Below are 12059 nucleotides of genomic sequence, written 5' to 3'. Positions count from 1 at the left end.
ACCCCACACAATTCAGGCTGTATTAGTAAGTGTAATACCTTTTTCAAGAGACTTGTCTGACCTAGTGGAGAAGGGTTTGGTCAAAGTGTAGGTGAAGAGAAGACTAATCATGAGCAAGTAGCACTTTTGCTTTCTGGTGGCAGCACCTAAAGGCCATTGGTATCTTCCAGGTCATTTTCAGTACAGTTTTGTGCTAAGAGTCAAAATGGTTCAAAAACTTAAAAGTTGAAGAATAAATGGTGGTTGAAGCATGTGGGTCACCAATTCTTTATAATCCTGTGAGAGAATTCAGCTCTCAATTCACCTGAATACCTAAAAGCAAAAGGGGTGGAGGAGCTTTCAAGGTTATTTTTCAAGGTTCAGTTCCATAAAGTCTACATCAGAAGTAATTCAGTCTTTTTAACTAGAAAACTGTCCCTCCTTTGGGTGAAGAGGTAGCCATAAGAAATACATGGAAACTAGGAGATAAAATTTTAAAAGGAGATAATTATTACACAGCCATTAAGTGATACATTCAGGTTTTTAAAATCATTACAAAAAGTTATCTATTGCTATTTTTCAGGGATAATGACCAAGAAAAGTTGTAACATAATGACTTTAAACTAGCTAAAAAGATATTCAAGTAATGTCTAGAGGATAGTCAAAAAGTCCAGGAAGAACAAAACCATGAATATGAGCAAGTTAGATTTTTTTATATGGGTCCCAGGAAATATTTTATGCAAAAGTAGTTTCCAAAACAGTGTATAAAACAGTTTATAGGTCGACAGCCAAATGTAAATGATGTAAATAGTTAATGGACTAACTACTAAGTTCTCATTCTTTGTTTTCCCAAGATATTATGCAGAATTAAAGCCAGGAGATTAAGTATAAAATAATGCAAGAACCTTTTCACCAGGCCCTGAAGGTGGGGCAACACATGAACACTTTCTATTCAGATATGCAACTTGTTCTGGCTTTAACATCCATTCTAGCTGTAGGCAGAAGAACAGCACAAATGGAAAAACATATGGTTCCCAAAGGAACAATAGAACATGCTTGCCTTGTAGAGACAGAGACACTATGGTCATAATAATAAATGCCTTTTACATTTAAAAAAAATTGACCAGTAGTTTTGTCCATCAGTTTGTTGAATAAATCCATCTAAGAATTACAAAATATTTTTTCACATGTTACTAATGTCTTATATGCTCAATAGCAAAACATAATCTATGCTAAATATTAAATTAATTTTTACAAGAGGACACTTCCTAATAATTTAAAAAAAGAAAATCTGCATTACATAATTCCCCCACCCCCCAACCTTTCCTTCACCTTGTCGCAAGTATACTATATTTTGTTGTTGTTGTTTTTTTTTAAAGATTTTATTTATTTATCTGACAGAGAGAGAGAGAGAGAACAAGCACACAAGCAAGGAGGGAGCAGCAGAGGGAGAGAGAGAAGCAGGCTCTCCGCTGAGCAGGGAGCCCGACGCGGGGCTCGATCCCAGGACTCTGGGATCATGACTTGAGCCAAAGGCAGACGCTTAACCGACTGAGCCACCCAGGCACCTCTGCAAGCATACTATATTTGATAGGACCGAATGGTTAATGATTCCCAAAGAAACGTTTATACTGAAAAAAAAAAAAAACTAAGATAAACTTTTACAAATAACAGACTCAGCATAAGTGACAACAATAAAATTTTCAAAACACCTTTAAAGATATATTTAATTATCTATAAAACACTTCTTTTACAAATAGTAAATTTCTCATACCTGGGATGTTATATAGAGAGTCCCATAATTGTTCTTCTTCCATGTGGCTCACAAAAACATTTCCAAATGTTTGTGGAGAAAAACTGCAATGGTATAATACTTTAAAGATGGTTTCTATCAAGCTGGATCCTTGGTTCAGATTATTGTCTGTATCAGAAGCTTGTTCTTGAAAGGTACGTTCTTGGAAAGAATAAAAGTGATTTAGTAAGTATCAGTGAATGTGATTAAATTCTTATCACTTGGGGCACCTGGGTGGCTCAGTCGGTTAAGTGTCCAACTTGATTTTGGCTCAGGTCATGATCTCAGGGTTGTGAGATCGGGCCCCTCATCAGGCTCTGCACTGGGTGTGGAGCCTGTTTAAGATTCTCTCTCTCTCTCTCTCTCTCTCCATCTCTCTCTCAAAAATAAATAAATAAATAAATAAACAAATAAATTCGTATCACTTACTCACACATAATGCAGTAAAACTGTATTTAATATTTACATAATAAGAGAAATGCCACATTCTTTCAGAGTAATGTCCCACCCAACCCAATATTGTTACTGAGCTTCTTATGCTATCTGTGGGGGGAAAATTGTGAGAAGGGCCACAATGACATCACTTCAAAAGGCAAAGCTAGTTTACCTTTATGTCAGAATTCTCCTTCTCTTAAAGAAACTTTTTTGGATTCCTTTTGTCATTTAAAATTAATATACATTCATTCTAAAAATTATAGAACAAAAAACCACAGACAAGTAAGAAAATTAAAATTATGCCAAATTCCACCAACCAGTGATAGCCTATATTTGGTGCAGTGTTTAATTTGTATTATATACAGATATGCATAAATGAATATATATATATGTATAACTTGAACACCAAATAGAATTATCCTATACATATTCTTTTGTTATCAAAAACCTACTTAAAGCCAGTTGAATCTTTGTATCTCTCTTCTGGATTTGTGTTCTGAACATTATTGTACCCTTTATTCAGAACATAAATTTCATGGGAATTCAGTTATAATCTTCTCAGAATTATGCTGTAAATTTGCAAATACATAAATGAAATAAATTTACAAATGTTTCTTAAACCCATAGATCCTGTCATTTAAGACTGAAGAGGTTTATCAATTGGTTCCTCAGGAAAACTATTTAAGGAATTCCCACAAAAACAGAGCCACTTTAATTGCCCTTTTCAGCCCTCGTCTGGCTCTGTTATGACTTCCTCAAAGATAAGTAATCATAAGCTCCTACACTATTGTATTGATAGGTTGGACTGGAAAGGTGAAATAATAATTTCTATTTTGTTTGGACTAATTAGCATTATATGCCCAGTATCATAATATGTAAAAATACTTATTGGATTAAAGATAACACATAACACTGTATGTTAACTACACTGGAATTAAAATAAAGTAGAATAAATAAATAAACATGTCTTGTGTCTTATATTTTAAATATCTTGAATAAATAGAATCTAGATCATTTCGGAATGAGTACATTTCTTCTCCATGCTCATTTGGAAGCTTATGACTTTTATGTTTCCTGTGGATAATTTTATCTCTGTGATTTGACTTTCAGGATCTAGAGACCCCTCCTCGGGATTTTTGCTAGGACTATTGGTAAAGTGGCATTCCCTCTCTACGGAGTTGCTAAAGCTGGTAGAAAGTAGGCTGGAAGTTACTGATGGGTATTTTGGGGAGGACCTGGCTGAGAATGAATCCAATACAGTAAGAAGCAGAACCAAGAGATAGAATATTCCTGATGATATAACCCTGAAAACTTGGATCCAGCAATGCCTATATATTTATGTTAGCTGAGCTGATACAGTCTCCTTTCTGCTTAAACCAGGCTAATCTGGGTTTTTATCGCTTGCAGTCTAAAGCATAAAAGGTTAAATGACAAAGAGTCCTAATCTAGGCATTCATATTTTCATCTTTTTTATTCAAATAGTTTCGGCAGTTCTCTGCCCTTTCCTCTCTCCAATCCCTCTGACGTACAACTATCAGTTATCCTTCGTGTCATTCTCCCATGTGTAAACCTTCCCCTGAAATTCCTTAGCCTGACAATGAAGAGTTTGCACCATCTTTTCCCAAATGATATTCCAATCCCCAAATATCTGTTCCACACAGATTGGTGTATTCGCCCTACCTCATAAATGTTCCCTCCCACTCCTTTTGTTGGTTTATGCTATTGCACTAGCCTAGAATGTTCTCCTCCAACAAAATCCCCATGGTTTAATTAATGAGTTAATGTGTCAGCGGTCATATTACACTAGATGCTGAGGCCTGTGCCTTCCCGGGAGTTACTGACTGTGTATATGTATGTATGTCCGTGAGGGGAGGGAATGAGACGTCTGTAACCGATCACTACAGCAATGTAAGGATGAGTGCGTGACCGTACACCCTGGTTTTCTCGGGGCACTCCTCGTTTACGTCTGTTGTTCCGTCATAATTACTCACTAGCATCCTCTTTTAAAAGTGTCCGAGTTTAGAAGACAAATTATTCAATCATCTCAAGTCTAAGTGGTTTGAGAATAAAGCACGTCAAATATAGTACAATACAAATAAATACAAATAAAGATGATGTTTTAAATTTTTTCAGAGAAAGTCTTTAAGGAGGAGGAGAAGTTTATCAGCCTGACAAGCCTGAGGTACTGGTACTCTCCAGCAACACAGAAAGGTTAGGGGGATGAGAAGAAGGCAGGAAGCTGTTGGCAGGGCGACAGCCAAAGTGTGCCAGGTGGGAGGGAGGTGGGAGACAAAGCTAGTCAATCACCACAGCATGCGTAATCTAGGGCTCCATAAACCGTGCAGTGAGAATGCTGTTGGAGAAAGGGGGTAGGATATGAGGAATAATTACAATAAAAAATAATTATTATTGTTATTACCATAGAAACGTGTCAAGAGGCTTCAATGAAATGATTTTTTTTTAAATTTTTTTCTGTTTTCCTTTGCCCTGAAATAAAGTAGTCTGTTTCGGTTTCCTTGCCACAGAGGGTTTTGCTATTGGAAAAGCACAAATAGACATTGAAGTCAGCTGCCTTCCTAGAGTTTAAAAAAAAAAAAAAAAAGGAACGAAAGAAAACTAAACCTTTTGAATTGTTATTTGAACGACATGAAATAGCCATTTTTTTGTAGGCCCAAACAGGTAAAATATTGGCACCACCATAAGATACCAAAGTAGAATGGTGTGTGTCCTCTGAAAAAGGAGATGCTCTGGAACGGAAAAGCAAAGCCACTGGGTCTGCAAGTAGCAGTGCCCAGGGAAGCTGGTTGCAGGGGGGGGGGGGGCACTGAGGGAAGCTGGCTCCCTGACACAGGCTCTCGGCCTCATCAGAGGTTTCAAGTCCCACCCGATGGCTGCACCTGAATGCACCATCTGGACAGGGATACAAGGTATCTCTGCAGGAACTGGGTGCCCGGGTAACTGATGACCAATAAAGCCTCACAGGGACCTCAGCACCACGCTGGGACTGGGGTAGGACCCCTAAGAATAGCATTAAATGTTCTGCCAGCCTGGTAGGATGGGGCTCAGAATTTTCCTAACATTGATCTGCAGATGATGAGTGATTCTGATAGGCCTTTTACATCTGAGTTTATGAATTGAGCTTTATACCAGCTCTATAAAGGTAAAGTTACTATTCACAAAGTACTTACTGTATGCCAAACGTCACATATAACTGCTTTATATCTCATTTTGTCTTCATAATACTCCACAGAATGAGTGCTGATGATCCCAGTTTTAGGGATGAACACAGTAAAGTTGAGACAAATGAAGTAACTTGCCCCAAGTTCACAAAGGGAGTAAGAATTTGCCTGTGCTATTTACATTAAACTAGAATCTCAAACGTCTCAAAGCCTGTTTTGCCATTTTTTTGACAGTAACCTCTGAATGCAGAGTACTCAGTCCAAACTAGATGTTTGGCATGTGGCAATTTGCTGCCTTCATGCAAAATCCTTTAATTTCTGATAACATTCTACAATTTCACATACACTATCTCAGTACATGTCATTATTTTTAGACTTTCTCTGGATGTGCATCTTATCTGGAGGCATTTTCCCACAGCACCTGGAGCAGTGCTATGTGTTTAACTAAGGTTTTAACACTAACGAAGGAAGAAAAAAAGGCAGAGGGGAGAAAGAGATCTCTTGAGTATTTTTGGTTGGGTTTTGGTCCATCTAGAAATTGCATTTTCTGGAATGAAATTTATCTCCTAGTCAGAATATTCAGAGATTTTTTTCCCCCCAAGTTTCATCCTCCTCATAATCCACTGTATCTTCTCTAGTTACCTTCTCCTTTGAAACCCTCTTCTCTCTTGACTTCCTCGTGGCCATGCTTTCTTGGTTTCATGGTGCCCCATCTTTTCTATAGCTCTTTCTCTTTTATCATCTTGAACCAGGTTGGCAAACTTTTTCTAGAGAGGGCCAGATGGTAAATATTTGAGGTTTTGCAAGCCATTTGGTCTCTGTCTCAGCTGCTCAACTCTGCTGTCATAACATAAAACCAGTCATAGACAATATGTGAATGCAGGGTCAAGGATGTAAATAAAACTGTTTACAGAAACGGTAGTGAGAGGGAGAAGTGGCATCGGCCCGTGGAGGCTCCCCCAGAACCTTGGCCTTAGCCTTCTTTGAACCTCGCTGCTTCACATCTAGCTTAGCAGTTCTGTTATCTTTTGATTTCAAAGACCCCTTTTGTGAAGAAGTTTCCAAATTCATCACCTCTAAATCTAAGCTGTCCTTTTCATGTTCCTTGCTGTATTCTCTATTTCTGCCTAACACCCCACCATTGTCTATTCATCTCCAGGGTCACTGCCTTAGCAATTTTTACTCCTTCTCTGAATTGTTAGAGGTTATAAATTAAATGTCTCTCCCCTCAACTCCCTCTCCATAATGAATCAAATATTGATTTTTTTTAAGTTTTTATTTATTTATTTATTTAAGTAATCTCTACACCCTACGTGGGCCTCGAACTCACAACCCTGAGATCAAGAGTTGCATGCTCTTCCAACTGAGCCAGCCAGGTGCCACTCAAATGTTGAATTTTTTTTTTTCCAATTGTGTGCCTTCTCTTTTCCTAATGCCATTAATACACTTTAGGTTTTTTTTTTTTTAACCTCTTATTTTAATCAAAACACTTGCCAGAATATGCATTAAATCTAACTCCTCTGGCTACCTTTTAAAGTCCTCCATAAACCATGCCTCACAAATCCAGACTTATCATTTCCTATTACCTCCAATATTCCAAGGTAATTTCTAAGTCGAACTTCACCTACTATCTAAGAAGGTCTGGATGGAAAGTGAGGCTCAGCAGATTCTAGATGTTTCTAAGGTCTGTGCCCTAGAAACCAGGTGAAAACCAATACCTTTGTGAGGCACTCATGCACAAACCTTGGTTTTCCTTAGACTGTGAATTTCTTATACTACAGGAATTTTCCTCTGTGTTCTTTTTCATTCTCCTATCTCCCATTCCTTTCAAGAAGATTCAGCTAGATTTCTATTATTTTTGCCTCTTCTTTTTAAGTTAGTCCCTTCCCTTTTCCTCCACATGCAGGTCTAGCCCTTTCCTTTTCCTTTCTCTCTGCCTTCTGGACCAGACACTTGTTTATTTGATGTAAAATCCTCCAGGTGTGTCTAGAATCTTCAGTCATGAAAGACATAAAAATCAATGAGTTGTAGATCTCCGTAAAGTATCCATTGTTCAGACAAATGTCATCCACTTGGCCTCACCTCGCTCAATCAATAATGTTACCCAAGAGGTATTTTCCCATCAGATCTACAACTAACCCAGGCCTGCACTCCCTTATTGTTCTCCCCTTTAATATGAGTCACACTCCTGTCCTTCTCGACACTTCAAGCTAAGGAAGGAGAGGGGACTCTTCTCAGTGGTGAGCTTGGGGCCCACCGGACCGCAGGGAGTTGCATTCCCTGGCCTGCTCTCCCCTCTGTTAAGTCTATTAGGGCTGGTTCTGCTATTGCAAGGGAGTCCCGGGGCTTTCAGCTCTATTGGTGGTTTTGGGAGGTGGTAAGGGGGCAGGTAGGGCAGTTGGAGGGCCAGAAGGATCAACTTAACTCTGGAGATCAGTGTAGGCAAGCCATATTTAAAGCCATATTTTCTGACCCCGGTTTTACCAATAATAAAGCTGCTATTTTGAATTCCATCTGCTTCTCCTTTATCTATAAAATGTCTTATACATTCTATAAACAAATATAAGATTTGAAAACAGACTGCCTTTTCAGTAACACTGAAGGGCCCTTTTCACGGCAGACATGATGGAGAAGTGAACTTGTTAGGGCTTCAAAGGAAGGGTGGGTATCAGGCGAGCAGCTCTACCACCAACCCACCAGGAGACTGTGTTTATTGCTACCAAAGATTTACACATACATGGTACACTAGCACTTTGCTTTCCAAGACTGCTTAATTTTTACTTTCTATAAAAATGCTGTTAATGACAAGTTCCTGCTGAGTCACTAAAATGGATTTGGCAGCAATGTTGTTGAAGAGAGTGCCATGAGCTGAGGGATGCTGAATTAACCAGGCTCTAACGAGCATCCCTAACCAAAGGGAGGAAGCTGAAAGACTCACTTTAGACATAGGTATTAGAGAGAAAGTGCAGGAATAGAAAATGGAGCATATAAAACCAGGACTCAAAACCTGTCTGATAAATTAATACCCAAGAAACGGGGTGGAGTATCATATGAAAATTGCTTTAAAGAAGCACTAAATTTGAATGTCACATCCTAGTTCACTATGAAAATTAACAAAAACAAAATTGAAACCTGACTTGAAAATTAGCTTGGAGTCTGTTGTATAAAAGGTAAAAATAGATATAAAGACCTGTCATTTATTTACAAGTTTTCGATTAAACATGGCTTGATTATTACTTTTCCCCCCTCAAACTGTCCTTATTTTGGCAAAATTTTAAATTTTAAAGAAGTCTCATGAAATGGGTCTTAAACTACAAAGACAAAAAAAAATCATTATTTTTCAGACATCTTCTTTCCCAACTTTTTCCTGGGAATTATCTTCTTGCGTTATGTTCTAAAATGCTCCTATACAAACTAAAGCTTTTCTGACTTATTCTATGCTGTTTTCCTCAGTACCCAAGTAAATTAAACATCAGATTTCTACCTCTTTTGAATTCTGTCTGTTTAAAAATTATTTTGGGGATGCCTGGGTGGCTCAGTCGGTTAAGTGTCTGTCTTCGGCTCAGGTCATGATCCCAGGGTCCTGGGGTTGAGTCCTGCATCATCAGGCTCCTTGCTCAGTGGGGAGCCTGCTCCTCCCTCTGCCTGCCGTTCCCCCTGCTTGTGCTCTTGCTCTCTCTCTCTGACAAATAAATTAAATCTTAGAAAAATTATCTTGCAATATCTACAAATTTGTAAATGTAGATAGGGAAACTCTGCGAAACAGTTTTGTCTGTATCTACTTGTATCTACTAGGGTTCTTCTCTATGCTTTTCATAAGGTAAGATTTCCTCCAAAGTGCATTTCATGGGATCTTAATGGCTATTAGTGCATATGTTCTAGAAGTGCTGGCTTCAACAATATTAAACACTTTGGTTTTCTGCAGGATTTCTCAGAGCCTTTAATTATTCATGAACCCTATGCCTCTCCAAGAAGGGATTTTAGTATATAGTGTTTTTTAAGCATTTTTGACCATGAAACCCTTTTTAGTATTACATCTAGCAGGACTACTATTCTATAAAACTGAATCTAGAAATCCTGGCACTAATGTTTACAAATAGACTCTTAAATTAACTTCAAGCCCTTTAGGTTTACGAATGAAAGTGAGCAGTTCCAGTGAAAAAGGAAGCAAGGTAGAAGTACAAACGGTTACTCTCCATTAGGAGACTGCCAATTTGAAAAGAAATCCTGTCACCAAAATTGGATTTAATTTTAATTCAACTGAACCATTTTGGAGCAAAGAAGGATTCTGCTTTACCAGTAGACACAGGCAAGGATAACAAAGCACAGCCAAAAGAGCTCTTCAAAAACTGATTCTTAACCCACAGATTTATACCAAGTTCTAACTATCTTATGAGAATTCAGGTTTTCTGATAGAGTGACAGCCAAAATCCATCTCCTTCTAACTCATTCCCAAGTATTTCTACTTGCTGACTTGGACAGCCTTTTTTTTTTCTTCTTACATGAATACTTAAAATATCTGCCGATAGCTCTCCTGCCTCCTCTAGTCTTTTCTTCTCAAACTTATACATATCCGGTTTATTTAAGTAAGGTATGGCCTGGTTCACGTCTTACCTTTTCACTCTTAAATGGGCAATCTCCCTTTAAACAAGTTGCACCAAGAAAAGACTGTGATACTTTGGGCAGGATCTGATGACCACTAAGCATAGGTGGACTAATTGGTCCAAACTCTGTAGGTGGCAGCCCTAGATAGTAAGAGATAAGCTTTGAGCTCCATCTGTGCTCCCCAATACACAAGGTCTCTAGATGTCCATATATTGTCAAACCGAGTTAAAGCTATTTCAAGGGGAAATTCCTTCTGTAGGCAGATACCAAGCCTATCTAGACTGTGGAAATGTCTATCTACCCAGACCTTGGGAAAGAAGTTAAAAGTGCCATGTTAAGGCTATATGCAGGTCTCCTCTCCAAACGACTACAATGCAGAGAAGTGATAAAGCCACCATGGGAGCCTGGGTGCTGCACAATATTCTAGAACAAGGGTTGGCAAGCTCAGGGAGCAAATCCAGACTGATGCCTGTTTTTCTACAGCCCAAAAACTAAGAATGGTTTTTACATTTTTAAATGGCTGAAAAAAAATCAGAAGCAGGATATCCTTTGTGACACACAAAATTATGTGCAATTCAAATTTCAGTGTGCATAAATAAAACTTCATTGGAATACAGCTGATGGGATTCAGACATGCTACTCCCGAATACGGTACCTTGACATACTGAATATTTTAAGCTGAAGGAGTTTGAGAAAACAGCAGAAGCAGGAAGGTCGGGGCGCCTGGGTGGCTCAGTCGGTTAAGTGGCTGCCTTCGGCTCAGGTCATGATCCCAGGTCCTGGGATCAAGCCCCACGTCAGGCTCCCTGCTCCCTACTTGTGCTCTCTCTCTATCTCTCTGTCAAATAAATAAATAAAATCTTTAAAAAAAAAAAAAAAAAAAAAAGAAGCAGGAAGGTCACTTTGACCTTCCCCCTGCTTTTCGCTCCTGAAACGGTTCATAAAATCCTCATGTGAGAGGTGCCCTCTCTATACCAGGAAGATAGGAGCATCCTTATCTCCCAAGTCAAAAGGACACTAAGAAGGATCCTAACAAGGAGGCCTTGCTAAGCTTCCCCCAACTTACTACACTTACTTCACACTCTTTGACCTATCATGTTTCTCCATGACTGTCCATTCTTCATTAAACAAACCTGGCATAAAAATACTCCAGTCAAACTGTTTCTTTGGGTCTTCATGTCCTTATGAAGGCTCCTGTTTCATGTAAAACTTGTATTAAATAAATTTGTATGCTTTTTCTCCTGTTAATGTGTCTTTGTCAGTTAAATTTTCAAACACAATCAGGAACCCTAAGACGGCTGACGAAAACCTTTTCCTCCCCCACACAGCCACGCTCATTCGCTTAGGATGGCCTGTGGCCTTCTGTATGCCCCAGGGGTAGAGTTTGGTAGTTGTGACAGAGATGCCACAGTCTACGAAGCCTAAAATATTTACTATCTGGCCCTCTGTAAAAAAGTTTGCTGGCTCCTATTCCAGAATACTGGAAGAAAGTGTACATATATTCCAAATATCTAATACTAACAAACATCCTCCATCTACTCCCAAATAGCCTGTAAGTAAAGTCGGGGTCTACTCTTCAGAGACAGCCTCTATCACCCAATCTGTCAATCTTTCCTCAGCCACTCTGTTTTAGAAAAGTACTCTATGGTACTTATTAGCAGCTGAACTTACTAATTTTTTCTACTTCTTTACTTTATAAGGTCTGTCCTCTCCAATTTTCCCCAGCAATTAATTCCCCCAAATACAAAGGCAATATGGCATGTCACGCTTACCATTGTATTCTCCAGCTGAGAACAGTGCCTCATACCTAGTTGAGGCCCATTAAATATTAGTCAAATAGAGAACATATTTATAAAACCAAGTAACCAAACATTTTCAGAAATTAATTCAGAAGAATATTGTTTCTTATTTCTAAGAATGAATACCTTCACAAAGTCTCATGTTTTTATTTTAGAATTCATTTAAAGACAATAGTTAATACTGTCACAAAATAATGGCCCTTCTTTCTTCTAACGAGGACCTCTTAAACATCAAGTGGGCAATTTATTCAATTTCTCTGTATCTAAGTT

At 38.5% G+C, this 12059-nt stretch overlaps 1 protein-coding gene across 7 annotated transcripts in view; it reads right to left on the bottom strand.

Annotated features, from left to right (window-relative positions):
• Window positions 1–12059, bottom strand: part of KIAA0825 (KIAA0825 ortholog) — a 396162-nt gene that overhangs the window by 221961 nt on the left and 162142 nt on the right. For all 7 annotated transcript variants that reach the window (XM_032403994.1, XM_032403995.1, XM_032403993.1 and 4 more), the window contains one exon: window positions 1754–1933. In XM_032403994.1, coding sequence (XP_032259885.1) covers window positions 1754–1933 — 180 coding nt within the window. The remainder of the gene's footprint in view (window positions 1–1753; window positions 1934–12059) is intronic.

Source organism: Phoca vitulina, unplaced genomic scaffold (genome assembly GCF_004348235.1).
Source record: "Phoca vitulina isolate PV1807 unplaced genomic scaffold, GSC_HSeal_1.0 scaffold6, whole genome shotgun sequence".
Taxonomy (NCBI): domain Eukaryota; kingdom Metazoa; phylum Chordata; class Mammalia; order Carnivora; family Phocidae; genus Phoca; species Phoca vitulina.
The sequence above is the reverse complement of the archived record's forward strand: the minus strand, read 5'-3'. Positions and strand labels throughout refer to the sequence as shown.